We start from the raw sequence: 22010 nt of genomic DNA on the forward strand, positions 1-22010 counted from the left end.
CAAGAAATAGATGTAAATGTTAAAACTCTCTCTGTGTGTCTCTCTTGCTCCCTCTACATCTCTCTCACTTTTTCTGTGGCTGTCTGTTTCTGTCTCTGTCTTTCTATTTATCCCTCCTCCTCCTTTGTGTGTGTGTGTGTGTGTGTGTGTGTGTGTGTGTGTGTAGATTCTATAAATATTTCACAATCTTCGAGGTGAAATATTCATCCAGTTTTTAGTTATGAAGGTCCAGTTTCATGACTAAAACCCATAGAAGGCCAGATGAGATACTTATGCTCTTTAGTGCTATTATCCTCAGCTTTAGAGCAGTTGTGTCAAATGAAATGATCTTATAATTTCAAAGTGACATGAGAGATCTCCTTTGACCACATTTGACAAATTTCAATGATTTTCTTTAAGTCTCATTAACTTATATAAGTTGATGAGTTTCCTTGGATAAGAGAACAGGTAAAGAAGGTTTCTACCAATGATTAATAATTTTTCACATGATTGGTAATTTATTAGGAAGAGTTTATTTAAGGGAGAAGTAAAATAATAACATTGAATAATTTTGTACAATGAAATAACATCTTAGAGCCATAGGTTTTGCTCTTGTGGGGCTTAGACTACCTAGTTGAAATTTGAGGCTATGACTACAATAGAAATACAACCATTCATTGAGTTGGTTCTCTACTTCTTTAAACATTTAACTAGTTCTTAATATTTCATGCAAAATAAGTGTCAGGAAAAAATCTAGAAGCTTAATTATAGCCATTACCCCTAACCATCTTTACTCAAAATGTAGGCAATTTAAATAGTTCTTCTGTTTTTACAGTAAAAAATATGATACTCCAGCCAGGGAAATAGGTAGAGTAGGTGCAGGTCTTTATCTCTCCCTCCTCTCTTCTAAATATATTCTGCTTGTATCATCCACAGATCTAGAGCAGCACACTGGCTGCATTCTCCTCTCTTCTCTTCCCCATCTCTACTGGATCATACATATCTTCCCATCCGAATGTCCTTCCCTCTACCCATCACTTTTTTCTAACCCCCAACTCTAGCAGGCCCTCCAGAAAAGTATGTCTGAGAAGCACGTAAGCCAGTGAAGCAGGTAGGGGCTCTTCAGATCTTCACTCTCCTCCGTTTTATCCAAATTCAATCCCCCTCTCATCACAAGCTCTGAAACAGAATACCTATTGTGGCCTCTCCTCAATTTGTGCTCCCATTCACAGGGGACTAAGGAGAGACTGGTGGAAGGCCCTGTTTTATTCCTTGCTGTGGAACACCTTGTTCTCCTCTCCTAGCTTATCCCCATTCCTACATGTTATCTCCCAATGCCTAGAAACCCCCAGTGGCCTCACTGCTCGGATGCCAGAATTCCATATAAGGCAACATACAGTCACCCAACCCTACCAAGAACCAGAGAGGGCAACAGAAACCAAAGAACAAACTTCCTAACCAAAGAAGACAAGGCTGAATACTAGAACCCAAAAATACAATCTCACTAAATCTAGATGTCTAGGCATCATAATAAAAACACAGACAAAAACAACCAAGACAACATGTCTCCACTGGACCCCAGCAACGTTATTAGAGTAGGTCCTAAGATATGCAATGTAGTGGAAGCACAAGACGAAGTCTATAAAATGGCCTTAATGAACATATTAGAGATCCTTAAAGACAAAATGAATTAACCCATTAAAAAAAATCTATGAAAACACTAATAGTGGAAGGCAATGAATAAATCATTTTAAGACACAAAAGAAGAAATGGAATTAATAAGGAAAGCCAAAATTGAGGAAAATCTGAAAATGAAAAGTTTGAAACTAGAATGTGAACCCCAAAACCAGTCTTGAGAAAATAAAAAACGAAAAAGTGAATCACAGGTATTGAAGACACAATAGTAGAAATGGATATCTCAGTCAAAGAAATTGTTATATCTAAAAAACATTCTCCTGGAAAAAATATTCAGGACATCTAGGACACATGAAGAGATGAACTCTACAAATAATAGGAATAGAGGAAGGAGATGAAACCCAGCTCAAAGGCACAGAAAATATTTTCAACAAAATAAATTTTTCTAACCTAAAGGAAAATGATATGACTATCAAGGTACAAGAACATACAAAACATCTAATAGACCAGACCAGAAAATAATTTCTCCTTGACATGCGAAAATCTAAACATTAAACATTCAGAAGAAACAATATTAAAAGATGCAATGGGATAGACTAAGTTCCAAGCAAAGGAAAAATATTAGAATAACACCCGACTTACAATAACTGGAGACAGGAGGGCCTGGGTATGTGTTCTACAAAATCTTAAAGATCACAGATACCAGCCTGGACAACAATACTCAGAAAAACCTCTATTCACAATAGATAAAGAAACTAAGACATTCTATCATAAAATCAAATTTAAACAGTATCTACCAAAAACATAAAACTAAAATAAAACAACAGAAAAACCTTTCCCTACAAAAGCACTAAAATCAAATCTCCAATATAAATAGGTTAACTACATCAATAACACAAGGAATGAATAATTGCAGACCAGCAAATCAAAAAAGAAGAACACACATACACACACACACACACACACACATACACACACACACAAGCATGCACACACACACATGCACACACATACACAAAACACATACATACACACACTACAAAAAGGAAATAACAAGACTCAACAAACACTGCTCATTAAAGTCTCTCAACATCAGTGGTTTCATACCCCAATAAAAAGACACAGACTAACAAAATAGATGCAAAAACAGGATATAGCCTTCTGTTGTACACACCTTAATATTAAGGTTAGGCATCACCTCAGGGTGAAAACAGAAGGATAAAGATAATCCAAACAAATGTCCCTAGAAAGCAAGCTGATGTAGCCACTTTAATATCTGACAAAATAGAGAAAACTAATCTAAGATACAAGGAAGGACACTATATTCTTACCAAAAGAAAAATTCACTAAGAGAATAGCACAGTTCTAAGAAACTATGCCCCCAAAACAAGGGCATTCAAGTTCATAAAAGAAATACCATTACTGCTAAACTCACATATATATTGACCATCATATAGTGATAGTATGTAACTTCCATATCACATGTCCATCAGTAGAGGAGTAATCCAGACAACTAAAGAGAGAAATGCTGGAGCTAAATTTCATCATAAACCAAATGTAGCTAAAAGGTATGTACGGAACATTATACCCAAACACAAAAGAATATGACATCTTCTCATCAGATCATGAAACTTTCTCCAAAATTTACTACCTAGTTAGACATGAAACAAGTGTCAACAGATACAGGAAAACTGAAATAAAATCATGCATCCCATCTCGCCATCTTAATGCAAGGTGAATATCAACAACAACTGAAAGCCTAAAAATATATGCAACCAAATAACTCATTGCTGAATGAGAACTGCACCAAAGAGGAAATTATAAAACAAATTAAAAACGTTCTAGAATTAAATGAAACCTATGCATAACATACCTGGGACACAAGGAAGTCAGTTCTAAGAGACAAGTTCACAATACTAAGTGCATAATACTAAGTTACATTTAAAAAAATGTAATGATCTCACACTAGCAACTTAACAGTATACCTAAAATCTATAGGAGAAAAAAAAAATGAAGAAACCATACCCAAAAGAAGAGGATGGCAAAAATAATGAACTCATAGCTGAAATAAATAAAATATAAACAGAAAAGAAAATACCAATGGAAAGAGTCAATGAGACAAAGAGTTTGTTCTTTGATAAAATCTGTGAGACATACCAGCCCTTAGTCAAATTAAATCAAAGGTAGAAGATGATGCAAAAATAACAAACTTAGAGATGAAAAGAGAGACATAGCAACAGACACTGAGGAAATCCAGAAAATCAAAAGAACATACTTTAAAAATCTGTACTCTACCAAATTTGAAAATCTAAAAATATGGATAACTATCTTAATATACGCCATCTACCAGAGTTAAATCAAGATCAGATAAGTAATTTAAACATGCGTATAACCACTAGTAAAATAGAAGCAGACATTAAAAGTCCCCTGACTACAGAAGACCAAGGACCGTACTGTTTTAGAGCAGAATTCTTCCAGACCTTCAAAAAATTAATGCCGATCTAGAATCTACAGTATTTAGCCCTAAAATAGAGAGAAATTATAAACACTGCCTCTGCTGCCTGACCATGTTTGTCATAAGACCATAAATTATGACAAAAATTACACACTCTTAGTCAATCCACACTACACATCCTTAGTGAATAAAAATAGCTTTGTAAACATCTATAAAGTTGTTTTGCAACAGAAATCCAAATTTGGTAATAGATCGACGCTTTAAACAGGTTTTAACATTTTCTAAAACTATTCTGAATGCTCATTGAAATAAACATTTAAAATTATATGCCAAATTGTTAGTTTTAGAGATAAACTACAAAACCAGGGTATATATGTATGTGTGTATGTGTATATACCTATTCTGAATAGAAATTGTGTGAGGAAGATGGGTTAATTAAATAATTACAAACTATTTGATGTTGGCTGACCGGAACAGACTGACATAGTGATGGGAATATCTGAGTCCTTTTAACAGCTATTAACTTTCAACTTCTGACTTTGAGATCACGGTATGATTTCTTTTAGGAATCATCCTTAGAATTCATCACTAAGCATAACACAATCTATGCCCCTAGTATTCCTAAACTTAAAAAGACAGAGATCAAGACAAGAAGGAAAAGGCAGAGGACTTTGCTTTGCCACAGTTCATCTTTCTGCTGCTGCCACCAACGGTTATTGACTATGCTGATCGAGACATTTCTTGATGGCTACAAAGTCTCAAGTAACCTCTTCCATGGTAGATCACGCCTCTGTTTCTAGCCACTGATCATTCATATTTGATTAAGATTAAACTATTTTATTTTACCTTACAAACGGTTACTGGACCTGAATACCTCGTCAGGAGACAAATCACTGAAACGTCACTGATAACTTTCCATAGTCCCTTCTAGTCTCAGCTACTGTCAAACTTTTGGGTAAGGTGTTTAGGGGGTGTGGTGTTAGTACCTGTAATTCAGTATCTTTGATCATCTGTCTATTCATTGGTGTGCGGTGGGATCTTTTATATAATGGACCTCCCACCACAACATCAGGGATTGTCCTCATCTTGGCGGTGGTGGTGGCAGCAACAGGGTTGGTGGCAATTGTGTCTGGGGACACAGAGAAGCTTTCTATGAGAGATTAGGCTGCAGCTCTGTAGATGAAAGCTTTCTTGATGGCTCCCCACAGCAGATCTTGGCGAAAAGAGATCCTCCGTTGCTTCTTTTTTTTTTATTCGATATATTTTTTATTTACATTTCAAATGATTTCCCCTCTTCTGGTCCCCCACTCCCCGAAAGCCACGTAAGCCCCCTTCCCTCCCCCTGTTCTCCCACCCACCCCTTCCCACTTCCCTGTTCTGGTTTGGCCTTATACTACTACACTGAGAACCAGGGGCCACTCTCCCGTTCTTCTTGTACCTCATTTGATGTGTGGATTATGTTTTGGGTGTTCCAGTTTTCCAGGCTAATATCCACTTATTAGTGAGTGCATACCATGATTGATCTTTTGAGACTGGGTTACCTCACTTAGTATGATATTCACCAGCTCCATCCATTTGCCTAAGAATTAATTTCATGAATGCATTGTTTCTTTCTTTTTTTTTTTTTTGTTGTTGTTGTCTTTTTTTTTATTCGATATATTTTTTATTTACATTTCAAATGATTTCCCCTTTTCTAGCCCCCCACTCCCCGAAAGTCCCATAAGCCCCCTTTTCTCCCCCTGTCCTCCCACCCCACCCCTTCCCACTTCCCCGTTCTGGTTTTGCCCTATACTTCTTCACTGAGTCTTTCTAGAACAAGGGGCCACTCCTCCGTTCTTCTTGTACCTCATTTGATGTATGGATTATGTTTGGGGTATTCCAGTTTTCTAGGTTAATATCCACTTATTAGTGAGTGCATACCATGAGTCACCTTTTGAGTCTGGGTTACCTCACTTAGTATGGTGTTTTCTAGCTCCATCCATTTGCCTAAGAATTTCATGAATTCATTGTTTCTAATGGCTGAATAGTACTCCATTGTGTAGATATACCACATTTTTTGCATCCACTCTTCTGTTGAGGGATACCTGGGTTCTTTCCAGCATCTGGCAATTATAAATAGGGCTGCTATGAACATAGTAGAGCATGTATCCTTATTACATGGTGGGGAATCCTCTGGGTATATGCCCAGGAGTGGTATAGCAGGATCTTCTAGAAGTGAGGTGCCCAGTTTTCCGAGGAACCGCCAGACTGATTTCCAGAGTGGTTGTACCAATTTGCAACCCCACCAGCAGTGGAGGAGTGTTCCTCTTTCTCCACATCCTCTCCAACACCTGCTGTCTCCTGAATTTTTAATCTTAGCCATTCTGACTGGTGTAAGGTGAAATCTCAGGGTTGTTTTGATTTGCATTTCCCTAATGACTAATGAAGTTGAGCATTTTTTAAGATGCTTCTCCGCCATCCGAAGTTCTTCAGGTGAGAATTCCCTGTTTAACTCTGTACCCCATTTTTAATAGGGTTGTTTGGTTTTCTGGAGTCTAACTTCTTAAGTTCTTTATATATATTGGATATTAGCCCTCTATCTGATGTAGGATTGGGTTTTCTAGCTCCATCCATTTGCCTAAGAATTTCATGAATTCATTGTTTCTAACGGCTGAATAATACTCCATTGTGTATATATATACCACATTTTTGCATCCATTCTTCTGTTGAGGGATACCTGGGTTCTTTCCAGCTTCTGGCTATTATAAATAGGGTTGCTATGAACATAGTGGAGCATATATCCTTATTACATGCTGGAGAATGCTTTGGGTATATGCCCAGGAGTGGTATAGCAGGATCTTTCAGAAGTGAGGTGACCAGTTTTCTGAGGAACCGCCAGACTGATTTCCAGAGTGGTTGTAACAATTTGCAACCCCACCAGCAGTGGAGGATTATTCCTCTTTCTCCACATTCTAGCCAACATCTGCTGTCTCCTGAGTTTTTAATCTTAGCCATTCTGACTGGTGTAAGGTGAAATCTCAGGGTTGTTTTGATTTGCATTTCCCTGATGACTAATGAAGTTGAGCATTTTTAAGATGTTTCTCCACCATCCGAAGTTCTTCAGGTGAGAATTCTTTGTTTAACTCTGTACCTCATTTTTTAATAGGGTTATTTGGTTTTCTGGGTTCTAACTTCTTGATTTCTTTGTATATATTGGATATTACCCCTCTATCTGATGTAGGGTTGGTGAAAATCTTTTCCCAATTTGTTGGTTGCCAATTTGTCCTTTTGATGGTGTCCTTTGCTTTACAGAAACTTTTATGAGGTCCCATTTGTCAATTCTTGATCTTAGAGCATATGCTATTGCTGTTCTGTTCAGGAACTTTCCCCCTGTACCAATGTCCTCAAGGGTCTTCCCATGTTTCTTTTCTATTAGTTTCAGAGTGTCTGGCTTTATGTGGATGTCCTTGATCCATTTGGAGTTGAGCTTAGTACAAGGAGACAAGGATGGATCAATTTGCATTCTTCTGCATGCTGACTTCCAGTTGAACCAGCACCATTTGTTGAAAAGGCTATCTTTTTTCCATTGGATGCTTTTCAGCCCCTTTGTCGAGGATCAAGTGGCCATAGGTGTGTGGGTTCATTTCTGGATCCTCAATCCTGTTCCATTGATCCGCCTGCCTGTCACTGTACCAATGCAGTTTTTAACACTATTGCTCCCTCCATTGCTTCTAAACAGTTGACTGTCAAGATGGAAAGCGGATGAGTAAAACAATAGCCTTTTCACAGTGTGGGGCTGAGATTAAACACCTTTTGCAGAGAGGAATGTCTGGGAAGAGAAGCTTATTGGCTAAGTCCTCAAGGCTTCTAGGTACCTCATTAGCATGGAGAACTCCTATTTGGCCCTATGTGACCATAGGAGATGTTTCTTTTATGTGAGAATCTGGCAGGGAGCTGGGAGTCACCTAAGCCTCAGGTGTGTGCTCATTGAGACTCTAGGTCTGGACCTTACCAAACTCCCTGGCCTGGTTTAATGTCCCACAGTAACTCTTACTCTGGTAGGTCCTGATTAGTCATGAAATTACTTTCTGACCAATCCAAACAATCATAATGTCTGTGGAACAAACTTATTTCCTAAGTGGCTCCATGGAGTGTGTCACCTAACATGATACATTATCAGGACCAACTAAAACTGTCTCAATGGAGTGACGTGAAATATGGGAACTAAAGTGATAAACTCTCACATCTTCTGGGACAGAACAGCATTTCTTTTGTTGTATGTGAACTCAAACAGGACTTCAGCCTTCAGCTGCCATTCACCTGAAGCCTCATATGGTGATCTAAGAACTGTAGGAAAATAAGTAACTCGTGTGTAAAGTGGAAACTGATTGTATCATGCCCTCTGATCCATTGTGTTTTATTCTTAATTTGGGGAGATAATAGAATAAATTGCCCTGGTTTCAAGCACACATAATTTCAAGTATTTCTTTTTATGATTATTGAGAGTAGCACCAAATGCCTTTAATATGAAAACAAGCATAAGAGAGCAAATTGGCTTCCTCTGAAGCCCTATTTATAAGCTTTGAGTGTCTACAATTTAATAGTTTCAAATGTTTATGGTGTTCTTTCAAAAATTTTTGCCTTAAACCATTTTTTCCTCTATTGATGATGTGCTTTATTAAAAATTCAATAATTGAATTTCAGCAGCAGAGATTGTAAAATACTATATTACATTTATGGTGAGGCATAAAGTCCTTTAAGTCTTTTTGGCTAACACTGCTATCCAGAAAATTATTTTTTACTGTTGAGATGTTTTGAGGGTTTTTTTTTTAATAATGTGGTTATTAGGTCAAATATGACCATGGGAAATCCTGCATCTAATAAAGACTCTACAACCACATTTAGTTAATAGAGATAAAGGCTTTTGCCCACTGAATAATACAGTTGCTGGCACTTGTTTGGGTTTTTACTAATTTGAACTGGGTACTAAGAAAATACAGTAAGAAAGAGTAAAGCAGTATTAGATTATCTAAGTGACTTTAAGATAAATATGGCTTAAGCCTTTTTACCGAAATTCATTTTTCTGCATGACCACTGTATGATATAAAATGCCTGTCTGTGCTTACTCCTGCTTTTCAGACACATCACACATTGTAGCTCAGGCTACCCTGGAACTTACTAGGTAATGAAGGGGAATTTACTAGATAGTGAAGAGTCATCTCCAGCAATCCTCCTGCCCCACACTCCTGAATATGATGAGAGTCACCGTCTCCAATCTTTATATAAAAATGTCAGAAGGACTCAGTAAATTCCTTGCCAAGGATATAAAAAAAAATGAGAAGATTCATGGTACTAAGGAATTTATAGAATGAAATTAAATCCTTAAAATAACAAAACACTACATATTTGGTATCTGTTCTAAGGTGTTTATTATGAAAAAAAAATATGTGACCCAGCTCTTACCCAAAGCCTTAGGGACAGCTAACTTCATACCTTTATATACTTTACATACATAGTTCCAAACCAAATAAATATAAATGGATCTCAGAGATACCTGAAGTTCCCGAACTCCTCCTTTCCTCCAATTTCTAGGCCTCTGTAGCACAAAAGGAAATGCAAGCAATGGAGAGTCATCTTTTACTCCTTTGTTTCTTACTGTGACTCTTTACCCGCCCCTGCATGCTTATTTATTTATTCACTTGTTTCTTCCTTCAGGCATTTATTCAATAAGTATTAAATACCTTCTATTTCCATTGAACATTGGGGTCACTAGATAATATATGTTTCTTATCTGAAAGCTTTATTTTGTACTGAAGATTGATATTTTCACACAGTAAATCCTGAGTAAGTCCTCCCAATACTCTTCCCAGTTCCTCCTCATCTCCTCTCTCATCCAGATCCACATACTTTCTGAATCTCCTTAGAAACATTGAAGGATCAACGCCCCAGTGTAAGGGAATGCCAGGGCAAGGAGGCAGGAATGGGTAGGTAGTTGGGGGAGCACCCTCATAGGAGCAGGGTATTTCTGGAGGGGAAACTGGAAAAGTGGATAACATTTGAAATGTAAATAAATTAACTATCCAATAAAAAGAAACAGTAACTGGAAAAAACAGAGACACACTGAAAAGCTCAGGCCTCTAAGGGACAATAATAAAATAGGATAAAACAAAAACAAACATATCAGAATAAGACAAAAACAAGCAAATGGAAAAGAGTCAAAAAAAAAACAGAAAAAAATGATGTAGATGCAGCAACTCATGTTCACACTCAGAAATCACACAAAAAAACACAAAATCAGAAGTCACAACCTATGTGCAAAGGACCTATAAGATGTATGTATGTATGTATGTATGTATGTATGTATGTATGTATGTAGAGAGAGAGAGGAAGCAATGGGGGGGGGAGAGAGAGAGAGAGAGAGAGAGAGAGGAATATTTCAATATAATAAAAGATTAAAAAAAAAAAAACACTGATTGAAATTTTGAGACAAGGAACCTCCAAAGATGCCTTGAGTTTGTTGTTGAATATCTATAGCTGGGCATGGAACCTGCCTTTAAGTGTAGTTCAATTCCCCAGTGAGACTCTCCTGAAAAACCAAATTTTCATGTGGTTGTCATTCATGGAGAGCTTCTAGGTTAGAAATAGAACATGAGTTTACACTACTTTGAACTCTAGGATCTTCTGCAGCCCTGAGAGGAAGGATTTGTTGGAGACATCTCATCCCATCTTGGGCTGACTGTTCCAAGGTCTCAAGCTCTGTTCATTTGGTAGTCTCTGTCTTCATTCTCATCTGCTGCAGGAGAAAGCTCTGATGATGACTGAGCACCTCACTGATTTACCAGTATACTGGATTGCCAACAGGAGTCATTTTATTGCTGTAGTTCTAATTAAAACAGTAGTATTTGGTATGGAATTAGGTCCCTGGGCTATCTAACCTGGGGCCTTAGTTACCCAGGCAATACTATATAAGGGTTATGTCTTATTGAGTGGTCTTAAGTCAAATCAAATATTGGTTGGTTATTTCCACAAACTTAGCACCATCATTACACCAGCATAATTTTTAGGCCAACTCTCATACCATTGAAGGGTTTACAACTGAGCTGTTCTTTCTCCTTAGGTAGTGTGCAGAGCAGGTTCCTGTACCAAGAACTTGAAACCCTAGGAGTGATACCTCTATGTAGACACAAGCTTGACTTCTCCATGTTCAATGAGTTGTGGAAGTGTTGTCTTCAGCAGTTTGGTCTCACTGAGGTCAGTGTATGGAGAGCAATCTATAATCTTGGCATCAGCCTTAGGTGTTTGTAGGTTCCCATGAGACCCCCCTCGGCCAACACTCAATTTGCTATAACCTAATCCAAGGACTAGAAACTGTATTTGGTAACAGAAGATGTTGAGTTAGGGCTCTGTCTCTCCCATTATTTTGCAATTTTATTTGGATCACCTTCATACATGTTTATATTTTAGGAAGCTTCTACTCTATTACATTTCTATACTACCTCTCTAATGAACCCTAAAAGTCAACTTGCCTTCCCCATATTCTGTCCCTTAGCTTCCTCTTCTATCCCCCACCTTGCTTGGTCCACCCAGTACTATCCTCACAACCACTGCTGTCAAACCATAACTCTATTCTATTTCTTTTTCTAGAAAGCTCTATCTGTCCTCCAAAGCCCCTTACTTTATATCAGGCCTCTATTACTATACACATTATAGCTTGGTTATCATTGGTTTAACAGCTAATAACTACATATAATACACTAAATATTTATCATTCTGGGACTGGTTTACATCAATTTGGATAATCTTTTATTTCCGCTCACGTACTTGAGAATTTTTTGATTTCATTTTTAATAGCTGAATAATATTCCATCAAATAAATGGACCATATTTCCTTTATATATATTCATTTGTTGAGGGATATCTAGGCTGTTTCTAATTTCTGGCTATCATGGATAGAGAAAAAATGAACACAGTTGATTGTCTTTGTGGTAGAATGAAGCATGCTTTGAACTCATACCTAAATGTTATGGCTGGATCTTGAGATAAATTGGTTTAAAGTTTTCAACTTAAAAAGGAAAAATTTGGAATGTAAATAGATAAAATAATTTAATAAAAGTAAATTGAAAGGTCTATAGATGAGAATTGATAATACAGGCCAAACGAATTTCAAGACCTCCTCCCTGATCCTAGATTTCTTTACTCTTTTTTTCTAGATAAAACATAGACAACTTACCTATTATAAAATAGCAAATGAAGAGTTCTGCTTTTACAAAACATGGGTATTTGCTTATGCAAACAACAGTGGAAATTTGGGCAAAGATGGGACAACACTTAACAGGATGCGAATGATGAGCACAAGTCCCACCCTTTGATATAAGAGCTCTTTTCACATCTCAGTGGTAAAGGGTAACCTCTTATTTGGATTCTCATTTACAGTCCATCTGAAAGAAAGAAAAAGATAGGAATCACAAATTGGCAAAGATCTAGTTAAATTAGTAACCATGCAACATCTTGAATATGAGTAATACCTTAGACCACTTTTCCTCTAGATGTACAAGGGCTTATATGGACAATACTTAAGCAACAGTAGTGACAATATGATCAACAGCCTTGCTGTCTGCAGGGTCCTGGGCACCAGCATTCTTGTTTGATTTTATTTAAGGTTCCCATTTCCTTAATGCAAACACATGGGCAACAGGAATAGTAATGACACTTATATACTATACCAGCAATAGTTCTGGGAGAGTGCTGCAGTAAAGAACTGTGGCCATAAGTTACAGTTGATGTCAAAAATATTTGCAGAGAAAAGAACAAGGCTGTGTAATATTAGTAAAAATTCTACCATGATTTGAATATGTGTTCCCTCTAACTTGATGTTTAGGCTTAAGTGCCATTATGATGGTATTAAGGGCTGCAATCTTCAAGAAGCCCAATAGGATGACTCGATTGTCCTCATGAATGGATCTGTGTCATGGCTTTGGGAAGTGGTTCATTATCACAGAAGATCATGCCTTATAAAAAGATAAAGTCCACCCACCCCCTTTCTTTTATCCCTTTCTCTGTCATTGCACTGCAGTCATATAATACTTCTTGCCATGTTTTGGTGCAGAAGACCCTCACCAGGAGCAAGGGATTTCAATTTGGACTTCTCAGTCTATCAAACTGGAAGCTTACACATTCCTATCTAGCACCAATTGCCCAATAAGTGGCATCCAGTTATAGCAACACAAAACAGCTAAGGGAATGGTAGAATAGAAGGTCCTAGATCACAAAGGAAATAAACTTCACAAGGGCTAGGTGATCATGGGGTGACAACATAATATTTTTTGTTAGAGCACAGAAATAAAGAGGAAAAAAACACTTAAGGAGGTAGAAGTAAAACTTCAGGTTGCCCACTCCTTTATCTCCCCCCAGACTAGGAAACAGAGCAAAAAGAGACTTTACATGCTAGGCATGGTTGAGCTATCTCCATGGCCCAGGACGCTAAGGTGACCTGTGTAGACAGAGCTTTAGGAGCACTGAGCAGTAGATTGCTGTGAGACAAAGGATGGAGGACAGTCTGCAAACACAGGTTCCATGCTGCACCCTCCGAAAAGCCAAATCAGAAGCATAGAAGTTTCCTCATGGCCAAATCTACCTTATTAAAAATCTCTGAGTTCTTTGTGGTGAAATAAAAATCACATTTGTATTCTCCTCCTGCCCCCCCCCCCCCCGCCTCTCTCTCTCTCTCACACACACACACACACACACACACTTCCAGGTGAAGATGGGGATTTTAGATCTGTAACAATAGTGAGTAAATACTGTCTAATACAGCATAAGAGTTCCTAGAAGTATATTTGAACGGATATTTCTGAAATATTAATGGACACAAACTAAAAAGTTGTAATTCTGTCATAAATTCAAACCATGAGGGAAAGAGGTTAAGACATACAAAATAGAAGTGATTCAAACAAAATTAGAAATGGAAAACTATATTACAACTGATTTCACAGAAACACAAAAGATCATAAAAGGTGGTTATGAACAATTATATGCCCCAAGATGGAAAACCTAGAAGAAATGGATGCATTCCTGACACAGACAACCTTCTGAGATTGAATTCTGGAGAAACAGGAAAGTTAAATAAATCAATAGCAAGAGAGATTGAATCAGTATTAAAAAGTCTGCCGTGAAAGAAACTCTAGGATCTGATAGCATTGCTGAATTCTACTAAGTATATGTCATAGTCTTTTTTAAAGTTTATTTTTATCTGACACACAAAAGCTGCACATATTAAGGAGGCATTGAGCAAAGTTTTTACCTATATGCTGTGCAATATTTTATTGTGATTATGCATATTTATTTCATCAATCATTTGATCATTCAGAATCATTTCACACAGATTTGTGATTTTTATTACTTATTGTCAATATATATTACAATAGCGAATCCAAACTTTGTAATTCCTTTTTATGACTTGGTAACTCACTTCCATGTTCCTTGGCATTTAGTAAACACAATTCTATACTCAACTTGTATCAAAGCAACCATTTAAGGCTCTACATATGAGCTAGAGCATGAAGCACTGGTCTTTCTGTGCCTTGATTTCCCATCATCACCATGCTTTGTGCACTATTGAAGACTGGACCTAGCACCTTGTACTTACAAGGCAACAGTGCACCACTGACCTTCAACCCAATCCCTGCTTCATGTCATTTAATACAATGATTCCCAGTCCTACCCATGCCATAAAGGACAACATTTCATTTTCTTATAACATTTATATTTTATATATCAAATACATTTTCTTCACCTAGTCATCATTTTTCTCACTTCTTGATGCATTTTTCCAACAAAAAAACACAAGCTACAAAGGTTCATCAATACACAGATTTCATTCGCCTTGGATTCTGTCATTGTTCTATTGTTGGGAAGAAGAGACACCATGATCAGAGAAACTCCTACGAAAGAAAACATTTAATTGGAGCTGATTGACTGTTTCAGAGGTTTTATCCATTCTTGGTGACTCACAAGGCAGACATAGTGCTGGAGAGGTATCTGGAAACATCAGGAGGAGAGAGATACAGGGCCTGCCTTGAGATTCTAAAACATCAAAGCCTATCTCCAGTGACAAACTTCCTTTAACAAGGACACACCTACCTACTCCAACAAGGCAACACCTTCTACTCCTTTTCAAGTAATGCCACTCCCTGATGACCAAGCATATGAGTCTCTAGAGTCTATTCTTACTCAAATCATCACAGTTGTACTGCTAGTTATGATACTGAACTTCAGAGTCACAGCTGGTACACCAAAAAACCAGATTCAGCTACCTGTCCCCAGTAAGTCAATTGAAGCAGCCAATTAACTGTAAACCAGAATAATAAAGAGGTACACAGAAATGCTCTGACTCTCCTCACTTCATCTACAGGGGTTCTGACATGAAGTAGGATTTGAATAGAAAGTAAGAACAAGAGAAGCCTTGAGAGATGGCAGAAAAGATATGAGCATGTGTTGTTTTGTAGAAGACTTGAGTTGGGTTCTCAGTCGCTGCATGGTGGCTCACAACTGTCTGAAACTAAAGTTCCAGAGACTCCAATACCCTCTTCTGGCTACATGTGGTCTGCAGACATACACATAGGCAAAACACCCAAATATAAAGTAAAAATGAGCAAGATTTAAAAAAAAAAAGAAAGAAAAAGAAAGAAAGAAAGAAAGAAAGAAAACTAAGCAGTCCAGGAATGCATGCTACCTACTCCAAGGTCTGTTCTCCTGCAAGTTCTTAAGAAAATTGTAAATTTTTCTCTAGGAGATAAATTCCTCCTCATCGTGCCCCTTGGAACTTCATCCATTTCTTCCCCCATCAAGAGATTCCTGGGGAAATTCTAACCTCTTGAGTCTTGAATTCCATTCTTTCAAGAGTCCCGCATATGTTTCCATTTAGAATATATTTATTTCTACAGACAGAAGAGTTGCAGCTGTATTATCAATCACCTCATATACCATGGCTGGCCCAATTTCCATCCCTCTCAACAGTGCTCAAGATTAACTTTTCCTATCATCTCATCCTCTCTGGTCTGGTTGTCCTCTTGATAGTATAACCATTCTTACTAGGACAGGATAATATTCCATCAGGGTTTGAGAAGCATTGCTGTACTCATCTGTGACCAGTATCTTTCTATGTACTTTTTGACCACCTGAGGATTTTTGTTGAGAAAAAGGTGTGTATTTACAGCTATTTACTATTTCTAGCAAATTAAATTATTGTCTTTTTTTTTGCTATTGATTTTGTAAATTCATTAGAGTTCCTTATATATTTTGAATAGCAATCTATACTAAAATGTCTCTATTAAAATTTTTTCTCATATTGTTCAAGTTACCTAGCCACTCTAGGGTATCTCCTTGCTGTCTAGAGATTTTTTTAGTTTAATGTGGTATAATTTGCCTATTTTAACTTTTGCTTCCTGTATTTTTGTGATCATTAGTAAAAAAAATATAGTTGCAGCCTAAAATTAGGATAAATGGTAAGAAAATTTCTATCAAAAATAACAAAAATGGAGAACAAGAAAATAATAAAAAATTATATAAATAAAGATCTCATTGAAAGCATTAAATAGATGCATTCCTACCTAAACTACCAAAGGAAAAGAGGGAGGCAGTTGTTCATCCCACAGATATGAGGAGAAGGAAGGGCCACTGACTGAAATCATGACCAAATTAATTTAAGAAGGCAGTAAATTAAAGCAAGACTTTTTACTTGTGTATACTGGCTGTTTCTCCTTAAAGGTGATATTCAGGAGGTCAGCATTAGTCTTGGAAATGCTAGAGATTTTACAGTTTGGGACAAAGGGGTTTCCTAATGGGACATTTGGCAGCCAGGTTTGCAGAAGCTAAACATAAACACAGCAAGCTTGTCCTAACAACCTCCTGAAACATAGGAATGTTAGCAAAGTGGGCTTAATGCAGTAGTCATAACGAGATATCCTAACAAGGTAGGCATAATAAGATAGTCATAACACCTTTTTGAAACAGAAACAAAACCCTTTTCTGGATAAGGTAGTACAGAACCTTCTGTAGTTAAGGTTACAGGTGGGACTTAGCCTAATACTTTAGAAACGAAGATTTAATCATAGACGAGAGTGAATCTGGTTTGACATTACTATAAAATGGCTTAGAAGCCCAAGATGGAAGCAGGCTGGTTTATCAACAATTTGAATATCAGACACATGTGAAAGAAAATTCCTGGAAACAACTGTCAGAGCAAAGTCAGATTGATTAATTCACTAAAATTTTAATGTATGTGAAGAGTTGGAATGTCACTGATGAACTAGCTAAATTGCAAATTCTTTCTTCATTTTACACAGCAGTCTGATACACAATGTCAACAGAATGATAAAGAGCCATAGGATGACATATTATATAGACAAAAGAAACTGCCTAAAATTGAGCAGTCATGAATATGAGAGGGGCTAGGTATCTTGAAGATGTCATTCAGTAATGATTTTACAATGTATATCAAGACATAATACTGCACATAGTAAATATATATGTTTTATTTGTCGCTAAGGATCCACTGATTGCCCATCTCTGTATAAGACCCAACATCCTGATAAACAGAAACCAGGCTTTGGGATGTGTTAACAAAACACTCTTTTCCACCAATGGAAGGCTAAGAATGCTCTCAGGTAGCATCCAAATCCAATTTGCGTGACTCTAACCTGCTTATCTGATACATCCATCAATATATTTTAAAATTCCCTTCATTTCTGACTTTGCTAATATAAAACTTCATGAAACAGCTTGCATATTACAACATGAAACCTGGGGTAACTCAGTTTCATGTTTCCTGGGCCATGGTCACTCAAATTTGACTCCAGAATGAACTTTCCATTTCCACTGTAGTGAAAAATGCGAGTGTTTCTGTTTGCAAATGTGTGCATGAATGACTGAAAAAGGAACTATTACAACTGATACCTCAGAAATCTACAAACTCACTGAGATTATTATGAATAATTATTAGTCGATGAATTTGGTAACCCAAAATAATTCCCAAAGTCCAAGGCATATATTTACCTTACCATGTCTAAATCATGGGATAAATGAAAACACTCACCAGAGTAATAACCAGTAACAAGCTAAATCAGAACAAGTTTCTGACCAAGAAGAAGCTTAGAACCAATTGTTTCATTGTTGATTTGTACCAAAAATTAAAAGAATACCAATTATTTGCAAGTGGTCAAGCACTGTACTCAAACAAAACCACATAACATGACAGAAAGAAAAGTAGACAGTCCTAGATGAATTACAACAATATAAGGGTATTATATAATATGAAAATTAATAAATCTAATATATAAAATCAACAAAATGAAGAAAAATTATTCATATGATAATCTTAGCATGTTGACAAAAGATACAGGATAAAATTCATCTGTCATGAATATGAGGCTTTAGATATCTTAATGATATCAATTCAAAATATACAGAATGACATAATACTGTGCATGGATATACATATATATATACACATATACACACACACACACACACACACACACACATATATATATATATATACACACATATGTGTATGTACATAAAATGTTGAAATATGGATTCCACCTCTACTGAGAATGTTCTTAACATAGTTCCTCTAACTTAAATTGAAAAATTGCATAAAAATTTGTTTACTCTATTTGAATGTACCAATGGCTCCTGAGATCAAGCCTACTGAATATCATGTAATAAACTGATCTACTTGAATCATTCATAGAGCATATGGAGAGTGTCACCTCCTCAAGCAAAACTATCCCCTCCTTATACACAAATTTTAAGTTTTAGTTACATTTTATTTTGATAATTTACATCATCTACATGCTAGGGGAAAAGATATTACTTAAACCAGACTATTTTATATCATCTATTTACCATGCCTCATCAGTAAAAAGAATCCCTTTCCAATGATATATAATAAATCATAACAGGATGTATCTTTGACTGAGCCTGGTTAACCTTTAGAAATTACAGTCTCCCGGAAGATCATTAAAGATGCTGGTATTGTTGGTGAGTGTCTCACACTTATTTCAGAACCTGGGCACTCTTTATAGATCCATCATCAGTTTCTTTCCTGTTTGTGTCACTGCAGTGTAGCTGAGAAAACACACACACACACACACACACACACACACACACACACACACACACACATATACATGCCATAAGTGTGTGTGTGTATGTGTGTTTCCTGTATTTTTCAGCTATTTTATTTATTCTTTTTTCAATTTTTCTCTGGTTTATTTGCTTTTATATATGCTTGGTTTTTGTTTGTTTTTGGTTTGTTTTTGTAAAGAAAGATGAACAAATGGGGTGGAGTTGAATAGTTCAGGTGGGATCTGGTAGGAGATGAAGAAGAGGAAACCATAATCAGAATATGTTGTATCGTTTTTCAAAAAAAAAAAAAAACTCTAAGAAAAAATAAAATGGTAGGACAGAAGGAAAGTCAAAAATATTTCTGGGCTGATTTATTATAAATAAAATCAGGACAAACCAGAAGGAAAGAAATATTTTATAAAGAAAATGGGAACTGACAGCAAACAACCTGAATTTGAAGCAGAGAGGGGGGATTTTGAAAGCTGTAATCAAGAATCACTACTCAGTTAAGTTACCCTCAAGTGAAGCTGATACAGTAGCTCATTTGTAGTCCACATTTTAAGCCTGATTCTGCTTCAGTAATTTGTTTTCTTTTTTTCTCCCTGTGAAAAACGAATTAATGTAGTATTTCCCAATGTGCTCTGGTGGCCTAAAAGGATCATGACAGATTGAGAAAATCTTTGGAGGCAAACTTTCTTTCTGTTGTCTAGATATCCTGGGATTCCTCAGTGACCTGAAGCAAGGAAATGCTATTGCTAAATGCATGGAACATAATCAGAACTATAGATGGAGATGAAGACTGGCCAAAGCAGTTAAAGATCAATGATTTTCAATTGCGGACTACACCCATATTGTCTGGTGTCTCTGCTCCATCTTTTCATGCTGCTATGCTGCAAGTCAAGGTTTCCTGATCGAAGGAGGTAGCTCATGAAGGCTTGAGAGTGAATTGATCTACCTGGAGTTACTGTCCAAGAAAGACGGTATGAATCATTAGTACCTAATGAGTCCTAATGTTTCAGGCTGATTCTGAGGGCACCGCCATAGTCTCTTTCAGGGCTCCACAGCAGGTTTCATTCCTTGTTGCCATAGGATAACACCTTCATTACAGCATTTGAAATTTGCCTTTTTTTCTTTCAACGTCCCATTCTCCCCCACCCCTAAATTCCTGACTTAAACATCCTGGACTATTTCAAACAGGATCCAAGAACACAGATTTTTATCATCAGGCTTGCTTAGAGACAACATTCGGACAGAAATTCCGAATATTGCGTCATCTGGGAAATGATCTTTAAAAATAAAGAAATCCCCTTGCTGATGAACAAAGGTTAAACATTGTAGATTCAGTTGGCTAGAGGAAATCAACCCTTTAGTGAGGTTCCATTGGTAAGTAGATAGACCCAGCCCAGGCAGTACAAGTAGTGACTTCCTTCCTGGGTGTGGCTGAGGCCACGCCCATCAACCCCCTAGCTGTAACAAAAGGAGGATTTAGGGATTGTTGCGTAGGGTAATCAGACTGAGACAGCCTGACCTAGTCCTCTGTTATGTCAGCTCATTTAAATAAAGCCTGACCTGTTTAATACTGGACAGGATGCCTTGCCAATACCCCCCTGACCCATTTTCTGCTCAGTGTTTTCTTGTGACCCTCCTGGTAGCCCTGCTGTCTACATCTTCTGATGCCTGTGATCAGCCACCAGCATTTGGAAGCATGAAACTCAATGGCAATCCTAAAACCAGTTATGGGACTGGAGAACAAGTGGAATACTCGTGTAGACCAGGATACATACCACAATTTCGCCACATCTACAGTTCATGTGGTGCAGATGGCCAGTGGTCACCCATTTCAAAGGATGCATGCTACAAAAAATCATGTCCAAGTCAGGGTGATCCTGTAAATGGTCATGTAAACCTTCTGAATGGAACTTCTGAGTATGGTTCACAAATTGAATACGTTTGCAATCGTGGGTTTTATATAATTGGTCAAAGAATTCTACGTTGTATTCTTAAAGGATCGGATGTGGAGTGGAGCGATGAGGCCCCAGTATGTTCAAAGATTTTATGTACACCACCTCCAAATATAGAAAATGGAGAATTCTCGCCAAATCACAATGACGTATTTGAATATCAGGAAGTGGCAACCTACAAATGTAACCAGGTATCTGGCAAGGATAAACTGTCACTTGTTGGAGAGAGTAAAATTTATTGCTCTGAAAATAGATCATGGAGTGCTAACCCTCCTGAGTGCAAAGTGGTCAAATGTCCATATCCTGTAATTAAAAATGGGAAACAGACCTCTGGATTCAGCAAGAAATATTCTTATAAAGCAACGATCACGTTTGAATGTAACTGGGGGCTTTACCTACATGGGAGCGATATGGTTGTGTGCGAGGGCAACAATACGTGGCATCCGCCGATTCCTGTGTGCCTGAGCCAGCCACCTCCTTCCAGTCCACGCCCTCTCACTCCACGCCCTCCCACTCCACGCCCTACCTCATCTTCCAGTACAGATGTCTCACCCTCTAACAAAGAGACATCGCTTGATTTTGGAGATTCAAATGGATGGATCATTTCTCTGATAATTATGACTCTACTGAAGTTATAGTAATTCAAAACATCCACAGAGAGAAGGTGAACATGACCTGCCAGAATAAATGAATTCTTCTAAACACAGTATGGTTTATACATACTGATTTATATTCTTATTTTTTCATTCTATTAAAAATCTTCAGATAGACCATGACTGCTCTATCATTTCAATCTCATAGATACAACTGTTCAATGGGAATGGGAATGTAATGAGATCATAATGTGCCTACATTATTATTAAATGTAGTTA

General features: G+C 37.2%; 1 protein-coding gene across 1 annotated transcript; it reads left to right on the plus strand.

Annotated features, from left to right (window-relative positions):
• The first annotated feature begins 20765 nt into the window (after window positions 1–20765).
• LOC127669189 (membrane cofactor protein-like) lies at window positions 20766–21776 on the plus strand. Its single transcript, XM_052163077.1, has one exon. It carries the CDS (start codon window positions 20766–20768, stop codon window positions 21774–21776), a length of 1011 nt encoding a protein of 336 aa, XP_052019037.1.
• Window positions 21777–22010: the final 234 nt, after the last annotated feature.

This window comes from Apodemus sylvaticus, chromosome 19, assembly GCF_947179515.1.
Source record: "Apodemus sylvaticus chromosome 19, mApoSyl1.1, whole genome shotgun sequence".
NCBI lineage: Eukaryota > Metazoa > Chordata > Mammalia > Rodentia > Muridae > Apodemus > Apodemus sylvaticus.

Bases quoted from the DNA above. Each gene is read 5' to 3' on its own strand.
- LOC127669189 (XM_052163077.1), top strand. From the start codon at position 20,766: ATGCCTTGCCAATACCCCCCTGACCCATTTTCTGCTCAGTGTTTTCTT.